The following is a 27,772-nucleotide window of genomic DNA, read 5'->3' as shown; positions in this document are numbered from 1 at the left end:
TGTTTGTCAGACCAGGAGACATCCCATCTGTGGTGAAAGGTGACAGAGCTAGAGGTGTTTGTCAGACCAGGAGACATCCCATCTGTGGTGAAAGGTGACAGAGCTAGAGGTGTTTGTCAGACCAGGAGACATCCCATCTGTGGTGAAAGGTGACAGAGCTAGAGGTGTTTGTCAGACCAGGAGACATCCCATCTGTGGTGAAAGGTGACAGAGCTAGAGGTGTTTGTCAGACCAGGAGACATCCCATCTGTGGTGAAAGGTGACAGAGCTAGAGGTGTTTGTCAGACCAGGAGACATCCCATCTGTGGTGAAAGGTGACAGAGCTAGAGGTGTTTGTCAGACCAGGAGACATCCCATCTGTGGTGAAAGGTGACAGAGCTAGAGGTGTTTGTCAGACCAGGAGACATCCCATCTGTGGTGAAAGGTGACAGAGCTAGAGCAGGGGGGTTTGTCAGACCATAAGACATCCCGAAAATCGGTCTTCTCACCAAATCGTCTGTAGCGTCCGAACAATTTGGGCTACACACTAATATGACCCCTCTGTAGAAAGTTGAGACTCTCACGAACATGTACATGTCAGTTTGTTTGCTCTCACAAGACTAGTCTGAAGGGATTTCTTTTATTTTGTTGGAGGGAATGCTGTGGGATTATTTATGAGTCTTTGAAAAGGTAGGGTTTCTCAAGATGGACAGGGACTCTGCTGTCCTAGCTTCATGGGGAAGATGGACAGGGACTCTGCTGTCCTAGCTTCAGGGGGAAGATGGACAGGGACTCTGCTGTCCTAGCTTCAGGGGGAAGATGGACAGGGTCTCTGCTGTCCTAGCTTCAGGGGGAAGATGGACAGGGACTCTGCTGTCCTAGCTTCATGGGGAAGATGGACAGGGACTCTGCTGTCCTAGCTTCAGGGGGAAGATGAAGAGGGACCCTGCTGTCCTAGCTTCAGGGGGAAGATGGACAGGGACTCTGCTGTCCTAGCTTCAGGGGGAATATGGACAGGGTCTCTGCTGTCCTAGCTTCAGGGGGGAATATGGACAGGGTCTCTGCTGTCCTAGCTTCAGGGGGGCAGATGGACGGGGACTCTGCTGTCCTAGCTTCAGGGGGAAGATGGACAGGGACTCTGCTGTCCTAGCTTCAGGGGGAAGATGGACAGGGACTCTGCTGTCCTAGCTTCAGGGGGAAGATGGACAGGGACTCTGCTGTCCTAGCTTCAGGGGGAAGATGGACAGGGACTCTGCTGTCCTAGCATCAGGGGGAAGATGGACAGGGACTCTGCTGTCCTAGCTTCAGGGGGGAAGATGGACAGGGACTCTGCTGTCCTAGCTTCAGGGGGCAGATGGACAGGGACTCTGCTGTCCTAGCTTCAGGGGGAAGATGGACAGGGACTCTGCTGGCCTAGCTTCAGGGGGAAGATGGACAGGGACTCTGCTGTCCTAGCTTCAGGGGGAAGATGGACAGGGACTCTGCTGTCCTAGCATCAGGGGGAAGATGGACAGGGTCTCTGCTGTCCTAGCATCAGGGGGAAGATGGACAGGGTCTCTGCTGTCCTAGCTTCAGGGGGAAGATGGACAGGGACTCTGCTGTCCTAGCATCAGGGGGAAGATGGACAGGGACTCTGCTGTCCTAGCTTCAGGGGGAAGATGGACAGGGACTCTGCTGTCCTAGCTTCAGGGGGAAGATGGACAGGGACTCTGCTGTCCTAGCTTCAGGGGGAAGATGGACAGGGACTCTGCTGGCCTAGCTTCAGGGGGAAGATGGACAGGGACTCTGCTGTCCTAGCTTCAGGGGGAAGATGGACAGGGACTCTGCTGTCCTAGCTTCAGGGGGAAGATGGACAGGGACTCTGCTGTCCTAGCTTCAGGGGGAAGATGGACAGGGACTCTGCTGTCCTAGCTTCAGGGGGGCAGATGGACAGGGACTCTGCTGTCCTAGCTTCAGGGGGGAAGATGGACAGGGTCTCTGCTGTCCTAGCTTCAGGGGGAAGATGGACAGGGACTCTGCTGTCCTAGCTTCAGGGGGAAGATGGACAGGGACTCTGCTGTCCTAGCTTCAGGGGGAAGATGGACAGGGACTCTGCTGTCCTAGCTTCAGGGGGAAGATGGACAGGGATTCTGCTGGCCTAGCTTCAGGGGTAAGATGGACAGGGACTCTGCTGGCCTAGCTTCAGGGGGGCAGATGGACAGGGACTCTGCTGTCCTAGCTTCAGGGGGGAAGATGGACAGGGACTCTGCTGTCCTAGCATCAGGGGGAAGCTGGTTCCACCATTGGGGTGCCAGGACAGAGAACAGCTTGGACTGGGCTGAGCGGGAGCTGCCCTCCAGTAGGGGTGGGCGGGAAAAGAGACCAGAGGTGGCAGAACGGAGTACTCGGGTTGGGGTGTAGGGTTTGATCATAGCCTGAAGGTAGGGAGGGACAGTTCATCTTGCTGCTCTGTAGGTAAGCACCATGGTCTGGTAGTGGATGAGAGCTTCAACTGGAAGCCAGTGGAGTGTGAGGAGAAGCGGGGTGACATGAGAGAACTTGGGAAGGTTGAAAACCAGGTGGGCTGCAGTGTTCTGGATACATTTCAGGGGTTTGATAGCACAAGCGGGGAGCACAGCCCATCAGTGAGTTGCAGTAGTCCAGACGGTGAGGACAAGTGCCTGGATTAGGACGTGCACCGCTTCCTGTGTGAGGTAGGGTCGTACACTACGGATGTTGTAAAGCATTAACCTGCAGGAGCGAGTCACTTCTTTGAGTATTTACAGAGAACGACAGGGTGTAAGTCCAGGGTCACGCAAAGGTTATTAATACTCTGGGAGGGGGACATCGAGGAGGTATTGAACATGATGGAGAGGTCTTGAAGCGAGCAGGCCTTCCCCCTAGGAGGAAGAGCAGCTTCGCCTTGTCGAGGTTGAGCTTGATGTGGTGGGCCGACATCCAAGCTGAGATATCTGCCAGGCACCCGGAGATGCGTGTCGCCACCTGGGTGTCAGAAGGCGGGAAGAAGAAGAGTGTTATCAGCATAAACAATGACAAGAGAGACCATGTGAGGATGAGACGGAGGCGAGTGACTTGGTGTATAGAGAGAAGAGGAGAGGTCCATCTTCATAGCAGTGATAGGAGAGACCATGTGAGGATATGACAGAGCTGAGTGACTTGGTGTGTAGAGAGAAGAGGAGAGGGCCTTAAAACCGAGCCCTGGGGGACACCAGTAGTGAGAGTACGTGATGCAGACACAGATCCTCTCCACGTCACGTGGTAGGAGAGACCTGCCAGGTAGGATGCAATCCAAGAGTGAGCAGATCCTGAGACACCCAGCCCTGAGAGGGTGGAGAGGAGGATCTGATGGTTCTCGCTGTCGAAGGCTGAGGATAGATTATCTGTGCTGTAGCCAACCATACAGAATAACAACAACATTTACAGGACAAACTGATCTGACACTCGACTAACCTCTCTCTCCCTCCCTCCCTCGGCGGAAGGTAGCCTAGCGGTTAGAGCGTTGGGCCAGCAACCTTTCGGTTTCTTACCCGAGACGACAAGGTAAAAAAATCTGCCGGTCGCCTTTGAGCAAGGCACTTAACCCTAATTTGCTCCAGGGACGCCGTACTACTATGGTTCACCCTGTATAACAACACATTTCACCTATCCGGTGTGCCAACACACATACACATTTATTTATTTAGGTAGCTCTAAGCTGCTGGTTCCCATAGCAACCCCTGTGGGCTAGTCCGTTGGTCGATAATCAACCACTCCTCTCCTCCTAAGCCAGCAGGACACACACACACACACACACACACACACTGCCATCCCTCCGTTCTCAGATACACACACACACACACGATTGAAGCCAACAGCATACCACCTTGCATCTCACTGCTTGTTTGCTTCTGAAGCTAAGCAGGGTTGGTCCTGGTCAGTCCCTGGATGGGAGACCAGATGCTGCTGGAAGTGGTGTTGGAGGGCCAGTAGGAGGCACTCTTTCCTCTAGTCTAAAAATATATCCCAGGGCAGTGATTGGGGACATTTCCCTGTGTAGGGCGCCGTCTTTCGGATGGAAACGTTAAAACGAGTGTCCTGACTCTCTGTGGTCACTAAAGATCCCATGGTACTTATTGTAAGAGTAGTCGTGTTAAAGGAAACTCTGCACAAAAACAAATATTTTGGCATTTGTTTAAATTAGTCCCAAAACATTTTGCTTGTCAGCAATGAAGTTTAAGGTATTTTACTTTCAAAATACGGAGATCATCCCCATATGACGCATAAAAACACACAGTCCAGCGCTCAAAGCGCACAGTTCAACTCAAACAACCGTGATCCTGAAGTGACAATCCTTGCAAGAGGGAATCTAATTTAGCATCAACACAGGAAACAGACAGACAAAGTGACAGGAGGAGATTAAAGTTACTGGCATAATATATCGGTGAACGTATCGGTCCGATGTCTAGTTTAACGCCGATGTGCAAAACCAATGTCAAAGCTGCCGTTCATACCTCTATATAACGTAGGTACATGACGTAATGACGCCACGTGCAACACAGCATTCCTAACCTAGCCCACAATGTCTGCTGTGTGGATCGAGCAGTCAATAAGTCCAGCAGTCATTTGAAAGAGAAACAACATTTCAGTGAGAGACAACTCAAAAAGGTGAAACCCATTAATGCCAAGATAATGGAATTCATTGCCCTTGAGAATCAACCGTTCTCGGTCGTGGGTGATGTTGGCTTTCGCCGACTGGTCGAGCACCGGTACACACTAACGTTACCAAGTGCGCTATTGTTCAGATGTTGCCCTACCGGAGTTACACAGTAATAGCGTCACTGCTATTAGCTTCACGACATACTATGGAACGCCGTTTGGGTCTTTGCGTGTCCAAAAAGATACAATAGCACTGTCAAAGATGTACAAAAAAAGTCTGCAAACAAGCAAACACTGGCCACGAACGATGTGTTTACAATATCGTGTTGGTAATAAAGCATAATTTGTTCATCCGCAACTTCTGGGATAGCTAGCTTTAGCTTGGTACCTAGCTAGCACCAATACAACCAGCCTGAAAACAATAACCAGTAGAAACTGCTGTCATTTTCATTATTCTTAGCAATGATTTAGGAATCCTTGTAAGTAATTAGCTAGGTAGCCACTTGTTGTTCACCTATTGAAATTGAACATCAGTTCATGAAAATAAATAGCTAGCCAGCTACTTAACCCTGTTGCCCAAAGCTAACGTTATAAGCAGCCAGCTAGCTTCATCTGTCTAATGAGGCTCGACCTGACCGGATTATGTGTTGTGAAGCTAGCCACAACAAGGATTGTTGTGGAATTTACAGTTTGCCTTCAAAATAAAAGTAAGTCATTGACAGTGATGCAAAATTAATACAAAGAGTAGAATTATGCCATACTTTTATTTTGAAGGCTAACCGCAAAGTCCACTGTTGTGGCTAATCCTTATTGTGGCTAGCTTCACATAGATGGGTCTGACCACCATTAATCAAATAAGAACTGTCTCATAAATGAGGGTTATTTTAGATGACACCTAGCTAGATAGTTAGCTAGCTAACTACAGCTACTGGTAACAGATGTCGTTTTGCTTTGTTTTTGGGGAAGAACATTGTTTGCATCCATGAGCTAGCTAGCTTTTTTTTAAATGACCAGCACTGTAGTGGCGCGAGACAACTTTACCAGCATCATAGCAGACGTATCGATTAATCGTTGTAACATATGAAATACGTGTGATGGTGTAATCAATGTGTAATAACTACATAAAAAATGTATGAACGCGTTAAATGATTATGTGACGTGCAGTCATATATTCAGGTCCTGATTGGTCAACAAGCTTATTTGACACAACATGTTATACTGGTAATGGGGACATTCGTAAATGCCAACAAAATAACTTTTTGGTCAGTGTGTGTGTGTGTGTGTGTGTGTGTGTGTGTGTGTATAACCTTTATTTAACTAGAAAAGTCAGTTAAGAACAAATTCTTATTTACAATGACGGCCTACCCCGGCCAAACCTGGACGACGCTGTGCCAATTGTGCGCCGCCCTATGGGACTCCCAATCACGGCCTGGATGTGATACAGCCTGGATTTCAACTAGAGACGCAGTGCTTTAGACAGCTGCGTCCATGTGTGTGAGTTAACTATTTAACTGAACTAGAATGATTAAAAGGCCGCAAAAAAAAAAAACTTTTAATATCGGTTATCGGTATCGTTTTTTTGGGGCAAGGAAGATATTGGATAAAAATGTTTATATCGTTGCGTCACTAGATAATATTGTTTAGTTAACCTGCCCTGGGGGGTTACAGACTACAGACATACATCACCATAGTTTCTACCTGTCTGAAAGAAGAGCCAGACAGCTATCCTGAGAATAACCACAATGCTTACGTTAGCTAATAAGCTCGCAAACGCATCTCTCCCCCCCCCCCCCCTCCCTCTCTTATCCTCCCACCTCATGAAATAGCTCAAACAGTCTCGGGAAACAAACAGTCTCGGCGAGGGCAAAATATAAAGCGTTAAAAAAATGTTTTGGCTCTGCCGACCACATTCCTTCAAAGGCAAAAATAGAGGACTTGCTCTACCAGGGGAGAGGTGGACCAACCTGTGTGTGTGTGTGTGTGTGTTGTGTCAGCGCATGACAGGTAACACACACACACACACACACACACAGGGAGCATTCTGTGTCTGCCACCTGTGACCTGTGACCTTCCTTTGTTTATGCCTACATCCTGTCAGGATACTCCCTTTGATTCTGACAGATACACGTGAACCTCCTTCCCTCTCCCCTTACCCCCTCTCTCTCTACCTCCATGTCTACGTCTCTCTTCCTCCCCCCTCTCTGTTTCAACCTCCCCCTCCTTCCCTCTCCCCTTACCCCCTCTCTCTCTACCTCCATGTCTACGTCTCTCTTCCTCCCCCCTCTCTGTTTCAACCTCCCCCTCCTTCCCTCTCCCCTTACCCCCTCTCTCTACGTCTCTTCCTCCCCCCTCTCTGTTTCAACCTCCCCCTCCTTCCCTCTCCCCTTACCCCCTCTCTCTCTACCTCCATGTCTACGTCTCTCTTCCTCCCCCCTCTCTGTTTCAACCTCCCCCTCCTTCCCTCTCCCCTTACCCCCTCTCTCTACGTCTCTTCCTCCCCCCTCTCTGTTTCAACCTCCCCCTCCTTCCCTCTCCCCTTACCCCCTCTCTCTCTACCTCCATGTCTACGTCTCTCTTCCTCCCCCCTCGCTGTTTCAACCTCCCCCTTCTTCCCTCTCCCCTTACCCCCTCTCTCTCTACCTCCATGTCTACGTCTCTCTTCCTCCCCCCTCTCTGTTTCAACCTCCCCCTCCTTCCCTCTCCCCTTACCCCCTCTCTCTCTCTACGTTTCAACCTCCCCCTCGCTCCCTCTCCCCTTACCCCCTCTCTCTCTCTACGTTTCAACCTCCCCCTCCTTCCCTCTCCCCTTACCCCCTCTCTCTACCTCCATGTCTACGTCTCTCTTCCTCCCCCCTCGCTGTTTCAACCTCCCCCTTCTTCCCTCTCCCCTTACCCCCTCTCTCTCTACCTCCATGTCTACGTCTCTCTTCCTCCCCCCTCGCTGTTTCAACCTCCCCCTCCTTCCGTCTCCCCTTACCCCCTCTCTCTCTACCTCCATGTCTACGTCTCTCTTCCTCCCCCCTCGCTGTTTCAACCTCCCCCTTCTTCCCTCTCCCCTTACCCCCTCTCTCTCTACCTCTATGTCTACGTCTCTCTTCCTCCCCCCTCTCTGTTTCAACCTCCCCCTCCTTCCCTCTCCCCTTACCCCCTCTCTCTCTCTCTACGTTTCAACCTCCCCCTCGCTCCCTCTCCCCTTACCCCCTCTCTCTCTACCTCCATGTCTACGTCTCTCTTCCTCCCCCCTCGCTGTTTCAACCTCCCCCCTTACCCCCTCTCTCTCTACCTCCATGTCTACGTCTCTCTTCCTCCCCCCTCTCTGTTTCAACCTCCCCCTCCTTCCGTCTCCCCTTACCCCCTCTCTCTCTACCTCCATGTCTACGTCTCTCTTCCTCCCCCCTCGCTGTTTCAACCTCCCCCTCTTCCTCTCCCCTTACCCCCTCTCTCTCTACCTCCATGTCTACGTCTCTCTTCCTCCCCCTCGCTGTTTCAACCTCCCCCTCCCCTCTCCCCTTACCCCCTCTCTCTCTACCTCTATGTCTACGTCTCTCTTCCTCCCCCCTCTCTGTTTCAACCTCCCCCTCCTTCCCTCTCCCCTTACCCCCTCTCTCTCTCTACGTTTCAACCTCCCCCTCGCTCCCTCTCCCCTTACCCCCTCTCTCTCTACCTCCATGTCTACGTCTCTCTTCCTCCCCCCTCGCTGTTTCAACCTCCCCCCTTACCCCCTCTCTCTCTACCTCCATGTCTACGTCTCTCTTCCTCCCCCCTCTCTGTTTCAACCTCCCCCTCCTTCCCTCTCCCCTTACCCCCTCTCTCTACGTCTCTTCCTCCCCCCTCGCTGTTTCAACCTCCCCCTCCTTCCGTCTCCCCTTACCCTCTCTCTCTCTACCTCCATGTCTACGTCTCTCTTCCTCCCCCCTCGCTGTTTCAACCTCCCCCTCCTTCCCTCTCCCCTTACCCCCTCTCTCTCTCTACGTCTCTTCCTACCCCCTCTCTGTTTCAACCTCCCCCTCGCTCCCTCTCCCTCAAATCAAAGTTTATTTGTCACGTGCGCTGAATACAACAGTTGTAGTAGACCTTAGAGTGAAATGCTTACTAACCAATAGTGCTACCTCTCCCTCTCCCTACCGCTCTCCCCTCTCTACCTCCCGCTCGTTACCTTTCCCTCCCTCGCCCTCACTCCCTCCATGTTTACAGCTCTTTCAACCTCTCTCCCCCTGATTCAACCTCCCTTTCTCTCTGATTAAACCTCCCCCTCACTCGCTACCTCTCCTCTCTCCACCTCACCCCCCTCTCTCTTGCTACCTGCCCCCTCACCCCCCTCTCTCTTGCTACCTGCCCCTCTCCACCTCACCCCCTCTCTCTCGCTACCTGCCCCCTCTCCACCTCACCCCCTCTCTCTCGCTACCTGCCCCCTCTCCACCTCACCCCCTCTCTCTCGCTACCTCCCCTCTCTCCACCTCACCCCCTCTCTCTCGCTACCTGCCCCCTCTCCCCCTCGCTCTCTCGCTACCTCGCTACCTGCCCCCTCTCCCCGCTCCTCCTCTCTCGCCATCTCCCCCGCTCCTCCTCGCTACCTCCCCCGCTATCTCTCCCGCTCCATCCCCCTCTCCCCCCTTCACTCGCTACCTCCCCCACAACTGCTGCTATCACAATACACAGGGCTGGGGGCATCTGTGTGTTTCATTCATCACCCTCTCTCCCCATTCTGTGTCTCCATCTGTCTGTGTGTTCTGACATGATTCTAACCCTCCAATACATGAGATAGATTAATACACAGATTAATACACAAATTCCACCTCTTTGAAGTTTTGTCTGACAATGACATTCATTAATGAATCTACAATTTCATCAAAGGAATTCCCTGTAGCTCAGTTGGTAGAGCATGGTGTTTGCAACACCAGGGTTGTGGGTTCGATTCCCACGGGGGGCCAGCACAGAAAAAAAATGTATGAAATTGTATGAAATGTATGCATTCACTACTGTAAGTCGCTCTGGATAAGAGCGTCTGCTAAATGACTAAAATGTAAAAATGTAAAAAATGAATTACGCCAACATCACATGGTCTTTCTTCAAAAGCAACTTTTGACAAGAGTCTGGTATAGAGAAGAACATCCACTGGGTCTGGTATAGAGAGGAACATCCACTGGGTCTGGTATAGAGAGGAACATCCACTGGGTCTGGTATAGAGAGGAACATCCACTGGGTCTGGTATAGAGAAGAACATCCACTGGGTCTGGTATAGAGAGGAACATCCACTGGGTCTGGTATAGAGAGGAACATCCACTGGGTCTGGTATAGAGAGGAACATCCACTGGGTCTGGTATAGAGAGGAACATCCACTGGGTCTGGTATAGAGAGGAACATCCACTGGGTCTGGTATAGAGAGGAACATCCACTGGGTCTGGTATAGAGAAGAACATCCACTGGGTCTGGTATAGAGAAGAACATCCACTGGGTCTGGTATAGAGAAGAACATCCACTGGGTCTGGTATAGAGAAGAACATCCACTGGGTCTGGTATAGAGAGGAACATCCACTGGGTCTGGTATAGAGAGGAACATCCACTGGGTCTGGTATAGAGAAGAACATCCACTGGGTCTGGTATAGAGAAGAACATCCACTGGGTCTGGTATAGAGAAGAACATCCACTGGGTCTGGTATAGAGAAGAACATCCACTGGGTCTGGTATAGAGAGGAACATCCACTGGGTCTGGTATAGAGAGGAACATCCACTGGGTCTGGTATAGAGAAGAACATCCACTGGGTCTGGTATAGAGAGGAACATCCACTGGGTCTGGTATAGAGAGGAACATCCACTGGGTCTGGTATAGAGAGGAACATCCACTGGGTCTGGTATAGAGAGGAACATCCACTGGGTCTGGTATAGAGAAGAACATCCACTGGGTCTGGTATAGAGAGGAACATCCACTGGGTCTGGTATAGAGAGGAACATCCACTGGGTCTGGTATAGAGAGGAACATCCACTGGGTCTGGTATAGAGAGGAACATCCACTGGGTCTGGTATAGAGAAGAACATCCACTGGGTCTGGTATAGAGAGGAACATCCACTGGGTCTGGTATAGAGAGGAACATCCACTGGGTCTGGTATAGAGAGGAACATCCACTGGGTCTGGTATAGAGAGGAACATCCACTGGGTCTGGTATAGAGAGGAACATCCACTGGGTCTGGTATAGAGAGGAACATCCACTGGGTCTGGTATAGAGAAGAACATCCACTGGGTCTGGTATAGAGAAGAACATCCACTGGGTCTGGTATAGAGAAGAACATCCACTGGGTCTGGTATAGAGAGGAACATCCACTGGGTCTGGTATAGAGAGGAACATCCACTGGGTCTGGTATAGAGAAGAACATCCACTGGGTCTGGTATAGAGAGGAACATCCACTGGGTCTGGTATAGAGAAGAACATCCACTGGGTCTGGTATAGAGAGGAACATCCACTGGGTCTGGTATAGAGAAGAACATCCACTGGGTCTGGTATAGAGAAGAACATCCACTGGGTCTGGTATAGAGAGGAACATCCACTGGGTCTGGTATAGAGAGGAACATCCACTGGGTCTGGTATAGAGAAGAACATCCACTGGGTCTGGTATAGAGAGGAACATCCACTGGGTCTGGTATAGAGAGGAACATCCACTGGGTCTGGTATAGAGAGGAACATCCACTGGGTCTGGTATAGAGAGGAACATCCACTGGGTCTGGTATAGAGAGGAACATCCACTGGGTCTGGTATAGAGAAGAACATCCACTGGGTCTGGTATAGAGAAGAACATCCACTGGGTCTGGTATAGAGAAGAACATCCACTGGGTCTGGTATAGAGAAGAACATCCACTGGGTCTGGTATAGAGAAGAACATCCACTGGGTCTGGTATAGAGAGGAACATCCACTGGGTCTGGTATAGAGAAGAACATCCACTGGGTCTGGTATAGAGAAGAACATCCACTGGGTCTGGTATAGAGAAGAACATCCACTGGGTCTGGTATAGAGAGGAACATCCACTGGGTCTGGTATAGAGAGGAACATCCACTGGGTCTGGTATAGAGAGGAACATCCACTGGGTCTGGTATAGAGAGGAACATCCACTGGGTCTGGTATAGAGAGGAACATCCACTGGGTCTGGTATAGAGAAGAACATCCACTGGGTCTGGTATAGAGAAGAACATCCACTGGGTCTGGTATAGAGAAGAACATCCACTGGGTCTGGTATAGAGAGGAACACCCACTGGGTCTGGTATAGAGAAGAACATCCACTGGGTCTGGTATAGAGAAGAACACCCACTGGGTCTGGTATAGAGAGGAACATCCACTGGGTCTGGTATAGAGAGGAACATCCACTGGGTCTGGTATAGAGAGGAACATCCCACCCGCGGTGCTCAGAATGACAGAAATCACATTTACATGCAACTCATGTAATGGAACAAACAATCGAACTAAATTTTCAAAAAACACTCGTCAAAATGGCGGGAATTCTAAACATGTAACAACTACAATAGGTTGCCAGTGTGACTAAGATTGTGCCTTTGACTTCCGGACAACAAAAGAAAGTTGATATGAAAATCAATAGAAAAGGAGAGAAACGGCATAGCGTGGGTTCAATTTTATTTATTTTTCCTATTTTTAATCCCAGCCCCTGTCCCCGCAGGAGGGCCTTTTGCCTTTTGGTAGGCCGTCATTGTAAATAAGAATTTGTTCTTAAACTGAATTGCCTAGTTAAATAAAGATTCAATTAAAAAAGGGAAGTAAATGAAAATAAATGTGGCAAATAATATAATTACTCCTGTCTATAGAGAAATAACATAATATAATTACTCCTGGCTATAGAGAAATAACATAATATAATTACTCCTGGCTATAGAGAAATAAATAAAACCATTTAAAATACTTCACCAGAAAGCATGACTTAGCCACAGAGGAATCGAGGATCATTAGAATCTAAAATATTAGACTAATAATAATAATAATAATAATAATTGCTCGGGTAGCGTTTATTGCTTATTGAGTTACGGCTGTCAGTGAAAAACACCTCATGTGAAGATAATGTGTCTTGAATATCATTTAAAATGTTGAGACAAGAAGAAAGGGAGGGGTGAAGATATAGACCAGTCTTCTCTCTCCAGAATGACTCAGCAGGGCAGGGGTGTGTGGTGAAGATATAGACCAGTCTTCTCTCTCCAGAACGACTCAGCAGGGCAGGGGTGTGTGGTGAAGAAATAGACCAGTCTTCTCTCTCCAGAACGACTCAGCAGGGCAGGGGTGTGTGGTGAAGAAATAGACCAGTCTTCTCTCTCCAGAACGACTCAGCAGGGCAGGGGTGTGTGGTGAAGAAATAGACCAGTCTTCTCTCTCCAGAATGACTCAGCAGGGCAGGGGTGTGTGGTGAAGAAATAGACCAGTCTTCTCTCTCTCCAGAACGACTCAGCAGGGCAGGGGTGTGTGGTGAAGATATAGACCAGTCTTCTCTCTCCAGAATGACTCAGCAGGGCAGGGGTGTGTGGTGAAGAAATAGACCAGTCTTCTCTCTCCAGAACGACTCAGCAGGGCAGGGGTGTGTGGTGAAGAAATAGACCAGTCTTCTCTCTCTCCAGAACGACTCAGCAGGGCAGGGGTGTGTGGTGAAGATATAGACCAGTCTCTCTCTCTCCAGAACGACTCAGCAGGGCAGGGGTGTGTGGTGAAGATATAGACCAGTCTCTCTCTCTCCAGAACGACTCAGCAGGGCAGGGGTGTATGGTGAAGATATAGACCAGTCTCTCTCTCTCCAGAACGACTCAGCAGGGCAGGGGTGTGTGGTGAAGATATAGACCAGTCTTCTCTCCAAAACGACTCAGCAGGGCAGGAGTGTGTGGTGAAGAAATAGACCAGTCTTCTCTCTCCAGAACGACTCAGCAGGGCAGGGGTGTGTGGTGAAGATATAGACCAGACTTCTCTCTCTCCAGAACGACTCAGCAGGGCAGGGGTGTGTGGTGAAGAAATAGACCAGTCTCTCTCTCTCCAGAACGACTCAGCAGGGCAGGGGTGTGTGGTGAAGATATAGACCAGTCTTCTCTCTCTCCAGAACGACTCAGCAGGGCAGGGGTGTGTGGTGAAGATATAGACCAGTCTTCTCTCTCTCCAGAACGACTCAGCAGGGCAGGGGTGTGTGGTGAAGATATAGACCAGTCTTCTCTCTCCAGAACGACTCAGCAGGGCAGGGGTGTATGGTGAAGATATAGACCAGTCTCTCTCTCTCCAGAACGACTCAGCAGGGCAGGGGTGTGTGGTGAAGAAATAGACCAGTCTTCTCTCTCCAGAACGACTCAGCAGGGCAGGGGTGTGTGGTGAAGATATAGACCAGTCTTCTCTCTCCAGAACGACTCAGCTGTCTCACGCCAATTCTTGTGCATCCATGGTTTCATTGTGTGAATTGTTCGCCCTCTGATTTATTCCCCATTACATTTGTCACCAGTAGTAAATGTCCGTTAATCCACATCATTTGGTAACATGAATTTCGGGTTAATGCATGTATTACTTAAGAGTCATTCATCGTTCTCATTCTCGGAGCAGAAAAATTGTTTGCAGAGTTCACGACCTGCTACACAGGAGAAACAGGTTTTTGTTTATTTCATAACCATTATTTACGAGATGTCAATTTTATTTTTTTTATTGTCTTTTGTTTAAAGTGCTCCATATGAGCATGTGTCTGCCTGGTTTCTGTCTGATCATGTTGAAGGAACACGAATCCATTGAGAATGATCATATTTTAAAACGATACAGTTCCTCACAGTAAACCATTTGAAAAAAAATCTTTCCAACAAATCTCCCCCTCGATAATCACCAATCCTCAGTGTGAAAGAGCAATGGAAGTGACAGGTCAATGCAGCAGTAGACCTATAGGCTATGAGCTCATTTCTTTAGCTTCAAAATCAGTGCCACTTTATTCATTTAGCTGCCAATGGATCACGGTGTATCAATGAGTCCATACATCCAGAGGCTGGATCACGGTGTAGTGTTGTAATGTCTCCATACATCCAGAGGCTGGATCACGGTGTAGTGTTGTAATGTCTCCATACATCCAGAGGCTGGATCACGGTGTAGTGTTGTAATGTCTCCATACATCCAGAGGCTGGATCACGGTGTAGTGTTGTAATGTCTCCATACATCCAGAGGCTGGATCACGGTGTAGTGTTGTAATGTGTCCATACATCCAGAGGCTGGATCACGGTGTAGTGTTGTAATGTGTCCATACAGCAGAGGCTGGATCACGGTGTAGTGTTGTAATGTGTCCATACATCCAGAGGCTGGATCACGGTGTAGTGTTGTAATGTGTCCATACATCCAGAGGCTGGATCACGGTGTAGTGTTGTAATGTGTCCATACAGCCAGAGGCTGGATCACGGTGTAGTGTTGTAATGTGTCCATACAGCCAGAGGCTGGATCACGGTGTAGTGTTGTAATGTGTCCATACAGCAGAGGCTGGATCACGGTGTAGTGTTGTAATGTCTCCATACATCCAGAGGCTGGATCACGGTGTAGTGTTGTAATGTGTCCATACAGCAGAGGCTGGATCACGGTGTAGTGTTGTAATGTGTCCATACATCCAGAGGCTGGATCACGGTGTAGTGTTGTAATGTGTCCATACATCCAGAGCCTGGATCACGGTGTAGTGTTATAATGTCTCCATACAGCAGAGGCTGGATCCAGCCGTGATTGGGAGTCCCATAGGGCGGCGCATAATTGGCCCAGCGTCGTCCGGGGTAGGCCGTCATTGTAAATAAGAATTTGTTCCTAACTGACTTGCCTAGTTAAATAAACACACCCAAAACATTAGGAGCACCTGTTCGTTCCATGACAGACTAACCAAGTGAAAGCTATGATCCCTTATTGATGTCACTTGTTAAATCCGCATCAAATCAGTACAGATGAAGGGAAGGAAATTGGTTAAAGAAGGATTTTTAAGCCTTGAGACAATTGAGACATGGATTGTGTATGTGTGCCATTCAGAGGGTGAATGGGGCAAGACAAAAGGTTTAAGTGCCTTTGAACAGGCTATGGTAGTAGGTGCCAGGAGCACCGGTTTGAGGGTGTCAAGATCTGCAAAGCTGCTGGGTTTTTCACGCTCAACAGTTTCCTGTGTGTGTTAAGAATGGTCCACCACCCAAAAAGACATCCAGCCAACTTGACCAACAGTGGGAATAATTGGAGTCAACATGGGAAAGCATCAACGTGGAACGCTTTCGACACGTTGTAGAGTCCATGCCCGACAAATTGAGGCTGTTCTGAGGACAAAAGAGTTTTGCAAATCAATATCAGGAAGGTGTTCCTAATGTTTTGGGGTAGTGACCCTGACTTTGAATACCACCTGGCTAGGAAAACAATACAGGCTAGCTAAGAGAAGAGAGAACAGGCTAGCTAAGAGAAGAGAGAACAGGCCAGCTAGGAGAAGAGAGAACAGGCCAGCTAAGAGAAGAGAGAACAGGCTAGCTAAGAGAAGAGAGAACAGGCTAGCTAAGAGAAGAGAGAACAGGCCAGCTAGGAGAAGAGAGAACAGGCCAGCTAGGAGAAGAGAGAACAGGCTAGCTATGAGAAGAGAGAACAGGCTAGCTAGGAGAAGAGAGAACAGGCCAGCTAGGAGAAGAGAGAACAGGCTAGCTAGGAGAAGAGAGAACAGGCTAGCTAGGAGAAGAGAGAACAGGCCAGCTAGGAGAAGAGAGAACAGGCTAGCTAGGAGAAGAGAGAACAGGCTAGCTAAGAGAACAGGCAAGCTAGGGGAACAGGCTAGCTAGGGGAACAGGCTAGCTAGGGGAACAGGCTAGCTAGGGGAACAGGCTAGCTAGGGGAACAGGCTGGCTAAGAGAAGAGAGAACAGGCTGGCTAAGAGAAGGGAGAACAGGCTAGCTAAGAGAACAGGCTAGCTAGGAGAGAGAACAGGCTAGCTAGGAGAGAGAACAGGCTAGCTAGAAGAGAGAACAGGCTAGCTAGAAGAGAGAACAGGCTAGCTAGAAGAGAGTACAGGCTAGCTACAAGAGAGTACAGGCTAGCTAAGAGAAGAGAGTACAGGCTAGCTAAGAGAAGAGAGTACAGGCTAGCTAAGAGAAGAGAGTACAGGCTAGCTAAGAGAAGAGAGTACAGGCTAGCTAAGAGAAGAGCGTACAGGCTAGCTAAGAGAAGAGAGAACAGGCTAGCTAAGAGAAGAGAGAACAGGCTAGCTAAGAGAAGAGAGAACAGGCTAGCTAAGAGAAGAGAGAACAGGCTAGCTAAGAGAAGAGAGAACAGGCTAGCTAAGAGAAGAGAGAACAGGCTAGCTAAGAGAAGAGAGAACAGGCTAGCTAAGAGAAGAGAGAACAGGCTAGCTAAGAGAAGAGAGAACAGGCTAGCTATGAGAAGAGAGAACAGGCTAGCTAAGAGAAGAGAGTACAGGCTAGCTAAGAGAAGAGAGTACAGGCTAGCTAAGAGAAGAGAGAACAGGCTAGCTAGGAGAGCAGGCTAGCTAGGAGAACAGGCTAGCTAGGAGAACAGGCTAGCTAGGAGAAGAGAGTACAGGCTAGGAAAACAGGGAATGGGCTAGAGAAGGGAACAGGGAGAGGGACTGCCTGCCTGTCTGACAATAGGCACCATTCTTAAGCTTCTCTGCCCCAGGCGGCTGACGGAGTCCCGTGACCACACCACCCCATCACCAGAGATATCACCAGACACAGCCCTACCACTACACCATCACCAGACACAGCCCTACCACTACACCATCACCAGAGGTATCACCAGACACAGCCCTACCACTACACCATCACCAGACACAGCCCTACCACTACACCATCCCCAGACACAGCCCTACCACTACACCATCCCCAGAGATATCACCAGACACAGCCCTACCACTACACCATCACCAGACACAGCCCTACCACTACACCATCCCCAGAGATATCACCAGACACAGCCCTACCACTACACCATCACCAGACACAGCCCTACCACTACACCATCACCAGACACAGCCCTACCACTACACCATCCCCAGAGATATCACCAGACACAGCCCTACCACTACACCATCACCAGACACAGCCCTACCACTACACCCCATCCCATCCCCTACTCTAGCCCCATCCCCAGCCCCTGCTAAGATTGTCTTGTGGCACACAGGAGACCCAAGGTCAAACCCAGTCAAATGGGAAAACACGCGTGTGCGTGCGTACGTGTTCGTACAATATGTACATTATATATATATATATATATATATAGATATAGATATATATATATATATATATATATATATATATATATATATATATATATATATATATGGTGTTTGCACACCTGCCTGGGTTTAAGCCTGGGATGGAATGAGAACGAACCAGAGATCACATTCAAATACTGCAACACTATTAGGTGGAATGTGATTTGTGGCTGCCTGAACAGGCAACTGCTGTTGTCTTCAAGACCATGTTCATTTGCTTTAACTCTAGTGTCTCATTTGTACATGTGGGACACAACAAGATAGAAGCTAAAACACACACAGTTCCCTTTCTCACTCACTCCCGCCACACATATGTACTGACTGCCCACACAAGCTCCCGTCAGGACTACAGAAAACACAGATAAAAACATATCTGACGGGATACACAAGCTCCCGTCAGGACTACAGAAAACACAGATAAAAACATATCTAACTGACAGATACACAAGCTCCCGTCAGGACTACAGAAAACACAGATACAAACATATCTAAGCTACATTCCTTGACAAATGACAACAGTTTTATTACTAATTCCAAATGGACTGATTGATCAAAAGTAGGAAACCGTGTGTTCTAACAACGAGCTGCAATTTTGGAATAACTGTCCTGTCTATTTTCCGCTTATGCTACTTTGCAAACTACTAGTGCCATATAGAATTGGTTAGCCTAGTGTAACCGATGTGAAATGGCTAGCTAGTTAGCGGTGGTGCGCGCTAAAAGCGTTTCAAATCGGTGACGTCACTCGCTCTGAGACCTTGAAGTAGTTGTTTCCCCTTTGCTCTGCAAGGGCCGCGGCTTTTGTGGAGCGATGGGTAACGATGCTTCGTGGGGTGGCTGTTCTCGATGTGTGCAGAAGGTCTCTGGTTCAAGCCCAGGTAGGGGCGAGGAGAGGGACGGAAGCTATACTGTTACACTAGGTTATAACCCCCCCCTTTAACATAGACAGGTTCCACACGAAAAAATATGCAAAAACAGTTTGAAAAATAGTGTATTTTCATCCGAATCTTTAATCCTAGGCCTACTCACCAATTCGACACCCTGGGCATAATTCATCCCCGTTCAATGTGGAATTGTTCCTCCATTTAGAAAAGTTCAAGGAACAGAGCAGAATAATCTAAATTGATTGTCTGTTTATTCGAAGAAGAAAATAAATATATATATTTCGGGTTGTAACCATGAAAAGAGACCAGTTTCAAAGGATCAACTCTTTGAATTTCACACAGGCAACTTTATTCATTTAGAAGAAATATTCTGTTCCATTTTATTCTGTGATATTACATCATGTTTTTATTTATTTGTTGGTATCTTGACCATGATAAGGGCTCAGGAAATTAGAGACTTGTCTGATAAATGTACAAAACAAGGCTATGCCACGTTATAATATAACCAGTTGATATTACGGTTTAAATAAATTCAATCTTAAAATGGCACTTGCTTTTTTTTTTATTTACTAAATATACACTGAGTTTACGAAACATTAAGAACACCTGCTCTTTCCATGGCAGACTGATCAGGGGAATCCAGCTGAAAGATATGATCCCCTATTGAGGTCAATTGTTGAATCCACTTCAAATCAGTGTAGATGAAGGGGAGGAGACAAGTTAAAGAAGGATTGTTAAACCTCGAGACCATTGGGAGGGACATGGATTGTGTACCTCCATAGCAGGACCTCCATAGCAGGACCTCCATAGCAGGACCTCCATAGCAGGACCTCCATAGCAGGCTGTGTCAGAGGAAGGCCCTAAAAATTGTCAGACTCCAGCCACTCTAGTCATAGACTGTTCTCTCTGCTACCGCACGGCAAGCGGTACCGGAGCGCCAAGTCTAGGACCAAAAGGCTTCTTAACAGCTTCTACCCCCCAAGCCATAAGACTGCTGAACAATGAATCAAATGGCTACCCAGACTATTTGCATTGCCCCCCCCCCCCCCCCCTCTCCACACCACTGCTACTCTCTGTTGTCATCTATGCATAGTCACTTTACTAACTCTACCTACATGTACATACTACCTCAACTAACCGGTGACCCTGCACATTGTTTCTGTACCGGTACCCAAATCAAATGTATTTATAAAGCCCTTCTTACATCAGCTGATATCTCAAAGTGCTGTACAGAAACCCCCAGCCTAAAACCCCAAACAGCAAGCAATGCAGGTGTAGAAGCACGGTGGCTAGGAAAAACTCCCTAGAAAGGCCAAGAACCTAGGAAGAAACCTAGAGAGGACCCAGGCTATGAGGGGTGGCCAAGTCCTCTTCTGGCTGTTCTGGGTGGCACAGCCACTCACTGCTGTTATATTACTGCTGCACTTTAATGACTTGTTACTGTTATTGCTTTTTCTTATCCATACTTTTTCTAAACTGCGTTGTTGGTTAAGGTGCTTGTAAGGTCTACTACACCTGTTGTATTCAGCGTTTCACTGTGAGGTCTACTACACCTGTTGTATTCAGCGTTTCACTGTGAGGTCTACTACACCTGTTGTATTCAGCATTTCACTGTGAGGTCTACTACACCTGTTGTATTCAGCATTTCACTGTGAGGTCTACTACACCTGTTGTATTCAGCGTTTCACTGTGAGGTCTACTACACCTGTTGTATTCAGCGTTTCACTGTGAGGTCTACTACACCTGTTGTATTCAGCGTTTCACTGTAAGGTCTACTACACCTGTTGTATTCAGCGTTTCACTGTGAGGTCTACCTACACCTGTTGTATTCAGCGTTTCACTGTGAGGTCTACTACACCTGTTGTATTCAGCATTTCACTGTGAGGTCTACTACACCTGTTGTATTCAGCATTTCACTGTAAGGTCTACTACACCTGTTGTATTCAGCATTTCACTGTAAGGTCTACTACACCTGTTGTATTCAGCATTTCACTGTGAGGTCTACTACACCTGTTGTATTCAGCATTTCACTGTGAGGTCTACTACACCTGTTGTATTCAGCATTTCACTGTGAGGTCTACTACACCTGTTGTATTCAGCATTTCACTGTGAGGTCTACTACACCTGTTGTATTCAGCATTTCACTGTGAGGTCTACTACACCTGTTGTATTCAGCATTTCACTGTGAGGTCTACTACACCTGTTGTAGTCAGCATTTCACTGTAAGGTCTAATACACCTGTTGTATTCAGCATTTCACTGTGAGGTCTACTACACCTGTTGTATTCAGCATTTCACTGTGAGGTCTACTACACCTGTTGTAGTCAGCATTTCACTGTAAGGTCTACTACACCTGTTGTATTCAGCATTTCACTGTGAGGTCTACTACACCTGTTGTATTCAGCATTTCACTGTAAGGTCTACTACACCTGTTGTATTCAGCATTTCACTGTAAGGTCTACTACACCTGTTGTATTCAGCATTTCACTGTGAGGTCTACTACACCTGTTGTATTCAGCATTTCACTGTGAGGTCTACTACACCTGTTGTATTCAGCATTTCACTGTGAGGTCTACTACACCTGTTGTATTCAGCATTTCACTGTGAGGTCTACTACACCTGTTGTATTCAGCATTTCACTGTGAGGTCTACTACACCTGTTGTATTCAGCATTTCACTGTGAGGTCTACTACACCTGTTGTATTCAGCATTTCACTGTGAGGTCTACTACACCTGTTGTATTCAGCATTTCACTGTAAGGTCTACTACACCTGTTGTATTCAGCATTTCACTGTGAGGTCTACTACACCTGTTGTATTCAGCATTTCACTGTAAGGTCTACTACACCTGTTGTATTCAGCATTTCACTTTAAGGTCTACTACACCTGTTGTATTCAGCATTTCACTGTGAGGTCTACTACACCTGTTGTATTCAGCATTTCACTGTGAGGTCTACTACACCTGTTGTATTCAGCATTTCACTGTAAGGTCTACTACACCTGTTGTATTCAGCATTTCACTGTAAGGTCTACTACACCTGTTGTATTCAGCATTTCACTGTGAGGTCTACTACACCTGTTGTATTCAGCATTTCACTGTGAGGTCTACTACACCTGTTGTATTCAGCATTTCACTGTGAGGTCTACTACACCTGTTGTATTCAGCATTTCACTGTGAGGTCTACTACACCTGTTGTATTCAGCATTTCACTGTGAGGTCTACTACACCTGTTGTATTCAGCATTTCACTGTGAGGTCTACTACACCTGTTGTATTCAGCATTTCACTGTAAGGTCGTACTACACCTGTTGTATTCAGCATTTCACTGTGAGGTCGTACTACACCTGTTGTATTCAGCATTTCACTGTGAGGTCGTACTACACCTGTTGTATTCAGCATTTCACTGTGAGGTCGTACTACACCTGTTGTATTCAGCATTTCACTGTGAGGTCGTACTACACCTGTTGTATTCAGCATTTCACTGTGAGGTCGTCTACACCTGTTGTATTCAGCATTTCACTGTAAGGTCTACTACACCTGTTGTATTCAGCATTTCACTGTAAGGTCTACTACACCTGTTGTATTCAGCATTTCACTGTGAGGTCTACTACACCTGTTGTATTCAGCATTTCACTGTGAGGTCTACTACACCTGTTGTATTCAGCATTTCACTGTGAGGTCTACTACACCTGTTGTATTCAGCATTTCACTGTAAGGTCTACTACACCTGTTGTATTCAGCATTTCACTGTAAGGTCTACTACACCTGTTGTATTCAGCATTTCACTGTGAGGTCTACCTACACCTGTTGTATTCAGCATTTCACTGTGAGGTCTACTACACCTGTTGTATTCAGCATTTCACTGTAAGGTCTACTACACCTGTTGTATTCAGCATTTCACTGTGAGGTCTACTACACCTGTTGTATTCAGCATTTCACTGTAAGGTCTACTACACCTGTTGTATTCAGCATTTCACTGTGAGGTCTACTACACCTGTTGTATTCAGCATTTCACTGTAAGGTCTACTACACCTGTTGTATTCAGCATTTCACTGTGAGGTCTACTACACCTGTTGTATTCAGCATTTCACTGTGAGGTCTACTACACCTGTTGTATTCAGCATTTCACTGTGAGGTCTACTACACCTGTTGTATTCAGCATTTCACTGTGAGGTCTACTACACCTGTTGTATTCAGCATTTCACTGTAAGGTCTACTACACCTGTTGTATTCAGCATTTCACTGTAAGGTCTACTACACCTGTTGTATTCAGCATTTCACTGTGAGGTCTACTACACCTGTTGTATTCAGCATTTCACTGTGAGGTCTACTACACCTGTTGTATTCAGCATTTCACTGTAAGGTCTACTACACCTGTTGTATTCAGCATTTCACTGTAAGGTCTACTACACCTGTTGTATTCAGCATTTCACTGTAAGGTCTACTACACCTGTTGTATTCAGCATTTCACTGTGAGGTCTACTACACCTGTTGTATTCAGCATTTCACTGTGAGGTCTACTACACCTGTTGTATTCAGCATTTCACTGTAAGGTCTACTACACCTGTTGTATTCAGCATTTCACTGTGAGGTCTACTACACCTGTTGTATTCAGCATTTCACTGTGAGGTCTACTACACCTGTTGTATTCAGCATTTCACTGTAAGGTCTACTACACCTGTTGTATTCAGCATTTCACTGTGAGGTCTACTACACCTGTTGTATTCAGCATTTCACTGTAAGGTCTACTACACCTGTTGTATTCAGCATTTCACTGTAAGGTCTACTACACCTGTTGTATTCAGCATTTCACTGTGAGGTCTACTACACCTGTTGTATTCAGCATTTCACTGTGAGGTCTACTACACCTGTTGTATTCAGCATTTCACTGTGAGGTCTACTACACCTGTTGTATTCAGCATTTCACTGTGAGGTCTACTACACCTGTTGTATTCAGCATTTCACTGTGAGGTCTACTACACCTGTTGTATTCAGCATTTCACTGTGAGGTCTACTACACCTGTTGTATTCAGCATTTCACTGTGAGGTCTACTACACCTGTTGTATTCAGCATTTCACTGTAAGGTCTACTACACCTGTTGTATTCAGCATTTCACTGTGAGGTCTACTACACCTGTTGTATTCAGCATTTCACTGTAAGGTCTACTACACCTGTTGTATTCAGCATTTCACTGTAAGGTCTACTACACCTGTTGTATTCAGCATTTCACTGTGAGGTCTACTACACCTGTTGTATTCAGCATTTCACTGTGAGGTCTACTACACCTGTTGTATTCAGCATTTCACTGTGAGGTCTACTACACCTGTTGTATTCAGCATTTCACTGTGAGGTCTACTACACCTGTTGTATTCAGCATTTCACTGTGAGGTCTACTACACCTGTTGTATTCAGCATTTCACTGTGAGGTCTACTACACCTGTTGTATTCAGCATTTCACTGTAAGGTCTACTACACCTGTTGTATTCAGCATTTCACTGTGAGGTCTACTACACCTGTTGTATTCAGCATTTCACTGTGAGGTCTACTACACCTGTTGTATTCAGCATTTCACTGTAAGGTCTACTACACCTGTTGTATTCAGCATTTCACTGTAAGGTCTACTACACCTGTTGTATTCAGCATTTCACTGTGAGGTCTACTACACCTGTTGTATTCAGCATTTCACTGTGAGGTCTACTACACCTGTTGTATTCAGCATTTCACTGTGAGGTCTACTACACCTGTTGTATTCAGCATTTCACTGTGAGGTCTACTACACCTGTTGTATTCAGCATTTCACTGTGAGGTCTACTACACCTGTTGTATTCAGCATTTCACTGTAAGGTCTACTACACCTGTTGTATTCAGCATTTCACTGTGAGGTCTACTACACCTGTTGTATTCAGCATTTCACTGTAAGGTCTACTACACCTGTTGTATTCAGCATTTCACTGTAAGGTCTACTACACCTGTTGTATTCAGCATTTCACTGTGAGGTCTACTACACCTGTTGTATTCAGCATTTCACTGTAAGGTCTACTACACCTGTTGTATTCAGCATTTCACTATGAGGTCTACTACACCTGTTGTATTCAGCATTTCACTGTGAGGTCTACTACACCTGTTGTATTCAGCATTTCACTGTGAGGAGCTCCTCCCACAACCAATCGAACCAACAATGCTTTGTGCTGGAGACAGAACTTACTATTGTGCACAGTCGATGAGCTGGTACTCGTTGGATCTCTCGAAACACGCCTTCACTCCCTCGTCATCCCACAGCTTCTTGGCGTGATCAAAGAACTCCTGGACAGAGAGAGAGAAGGAAGGAGGAGATGACCAGACATCACAAATCAATCAAGGACGTTGTATAAACTACAGGTGTTTATGAAGGGCAAACCCCCCCCCCACACACACACACACACACACACACACACACACACACACACACACACACACACACACACACACACACACGTTTAGTGACTACAAGCTTATTTAAACAGAGCCATTCAAACTTCACAACCTGTATGAAGTCCACCACTGTGTAGACAGCGACTGGCATTCATTTATACCACCAGTGGCATTCAAACCTTTTCAGCGGGGATCCCATTTTTACCATCCGAAATTCCAGCAACTCCACCCCAAATATAATGACAACATTCAACAACAAATGTTTTATTTTAAATCGCTACATTTAGATTTTCACAATAACAAATAACCTTAAATTAATTACACTTTCATCTCTCCTATCAACATTACGAGAACCAATACACACATTTATTCAATAAAATTATATTTCTCTAATTCTTTCTGAATAACATTTATTTTATGGTACAGTAATACAAACTGTAGTCTTAATTCTTGATTTCACCCCAATTTGAATACTACATATTCATACTGTTGAACCTTCTTACATTTAGTCATTTAGCAGATGCTCTTATCCAGAGCGACTTACAGTAGTGAATGCATACATTTCATACAATTTTTTTCCCCCGTACTGGTCCCCCGTGGGAATCAAACCCACAAACATGGTGTTGCAAACACCATGCTCTACCAACTGAGCTACACGGGACCATAATCTATAGATACTGTAGCTACATTTGGGAAAATATTCCGTTCCGTTTTATTCTGTGATATGACATTACGTTTTTTTCCCCCCTTCTATAAAATGTGTTCAGGAAATAACAGCCTCTTGTCTGCTAAATTAACACAGAACAAGGTTATGCCACGCTATACTATAACCAGTGGATACTAAGGTTTCAATAAGTTAATCTTAAAATGGCACTTGCTTTTTTATTGACAAAAAAAATACACATCCTCTACAGTACAGTACCTCCAACCCCAGTCTCCCCTCCCTACAGTACCTCCAACCCCAGCCTCCCCTCCCTACAGTACCTCCAACCCCAGTCTCCCCTCCCTACAGTACCTCCAACCCCAGCCTCCCCTCCCTACAGTACCTCCAACCCCAGCCTCCCCTCCCTACAGTACCTCCAACCCCAGCCTCCCCTCCCTACAGTACCTCCAACCCCAGCCTCCCCTCCCTACAGTACCTCCAACCCCAGCCTCCCCTCCCTACAGTACCGTACCTCCAACCCCAGTCTCCCCTCCCTACAGTACCTCCAACCCCAGCCTCCCCTCCCTACAGTACCTCCAACCCCAGCCTCCCCTCCCTACAGTACCTCCGACCCCAGTCTCCCCTCCCTACAGTACCTCCGACCCCAGCCTCCCCTCCCTACAGTACCTCCAACCCCAGCCCTCCCCTCCCTACAGTACCTCCAACCCCAGCTCCCCTCCCTACAGTACCTCCAACCCCAGCCTCCCCTCCCTACAGTACCGTACCTCCAACCCCAGTCTCCCCTCCCTACAGTACCTCCGACCCCAGCCTCCCCTCCCTACAGTACCTCCAACCCCAGCCTCCCCTCCCTACAGTACCTCCAACCCCAGTCTCCCCTCCCTACAGTACCTCCAACCCCAGCCTCCCCTCCCTACAGTACCTCCAACCCCAGTCTCCCCTCCCTACAGTACCTCCAACCCCAGTCTCCCCTCCCTACAGTACCTCCAACCCCAGTCTCCCCTCCCTACAGTACCTCCAACCCCAGCCTCCCCTCCCAACAGTACCGTACCTCCAACCCCAGCCTCCCCTCCCAACAGTACCGTACCTCCAACCCCAGCCTCCCCTCCCTACAGTACCGTACCTCCAACCCCAGCCTCCCCTCCCTACAGTACCTCCAACCCCAGCCTCCCCTCCCTACAGTACCTCCAACCCCAGCCTCCCCTCCCTACAGTACCGTACCTCCAACCCCAGTCTCCCCTCCCTACAGTACCTCCAACCCCAGCCTCCCCTCCCTACAGTACCGTACCTCCAACCCCAGCCTCCCCTCCCTACAGTACCTCCAACCCCAGTCTCCCCTCCCTACAGTACCTCCAACCCCAGTCTCCCCTCCCTACAGTACCTCCAACCCCAGTCTCCCCTCCCTACAGTACCTCCAACCCCAGCCTCCCCTCCCTACAGTACCTCCAACCCCAGTCTCCCCTCCCTACAGTACCTCCAACCCCAGCCTCCCCTCCCTACAGTACCTCCAACCCCAGTCTCCCCTCCCTACAGTACCTCCAACCCCAGTCTCCCCTCCCTACAGTACCTCCAACCCCAGCCTCCCCTCCCTACAGTACCTCCAACCCCAGCCTCCCCTCCCTACAGTACCTCCAGCCCCAGCCTCCCCTCCCTACCGTACCTCCAACCCCAGCCTCCCCTCCCTACAGTACCTCCAACCCCAGCCTCCCCTCCCTACAGTACCTCCAACCCCAGTCTCCCCTCCCTACAGTACCTCCAACCCCAGTCTCCCCTCCCTACAGTACCTCCAACCCCAGCCTCCCCTCCCTACAGTACCTCCAACCCCAGTCTCCCCTCCCTACAGTACCTCGAACCCCAGTCTCCCCTCCCTACAGTACCGTACCTCCAACCCCAGTCTCCCCTCCCTACAGTACCTCCAACCCCAGCCTCCCCTCCCTACAGTACCGTACCTCCAACCCCAGTCTCCCCTCCC

The 27,772-nt window shown here is 47.9% G+C and overlaps 1 protein-coding gene across 2 annotated transcripts in view; it reads right to left on the bottom strand.

Annotated features, from left to right (window-relative positions):
- LOC106596458 (guanine nucleotide-binding protein G(olf) subunit alpha) overlaps nucleotides 1-27,772 on the bottom strand; it is a 145,203-nt gene that overhangs the window by 41,922 nt on the left and 75,509 nt on the right. For both annotated transcript variants that reach the window (XM_045714411.2, XM_045714412.2), the window contains exon 5: nucleotides 24,934-25,031. In XM_045714411.2, coding sequence (XP_045570367.1) covers nucleotides 24,934-25,031 — 98 coding nt within the window. The remainder of the gene's footprint in view (nucleotides 1-24,933; nucleotides 25,032-27,772) is intronic.

This window comes from Salmo salar, chromosome 03 (assembly GCF_965601325.2).
Source record: "Salmo salar chromosome 03, fSalSal1, whole genome shotgun sequence".
Classification (NCBI taxonomy): domain Eukaryota; kingdom Metazoa; phylum Chordata; class Actinopteri; order Salmoniformes; family Salmonidae; genus Salmo; species Salmo salar.
This window is presented reverse-complemented; position numbering and strand designations above follow the sequence as displayed.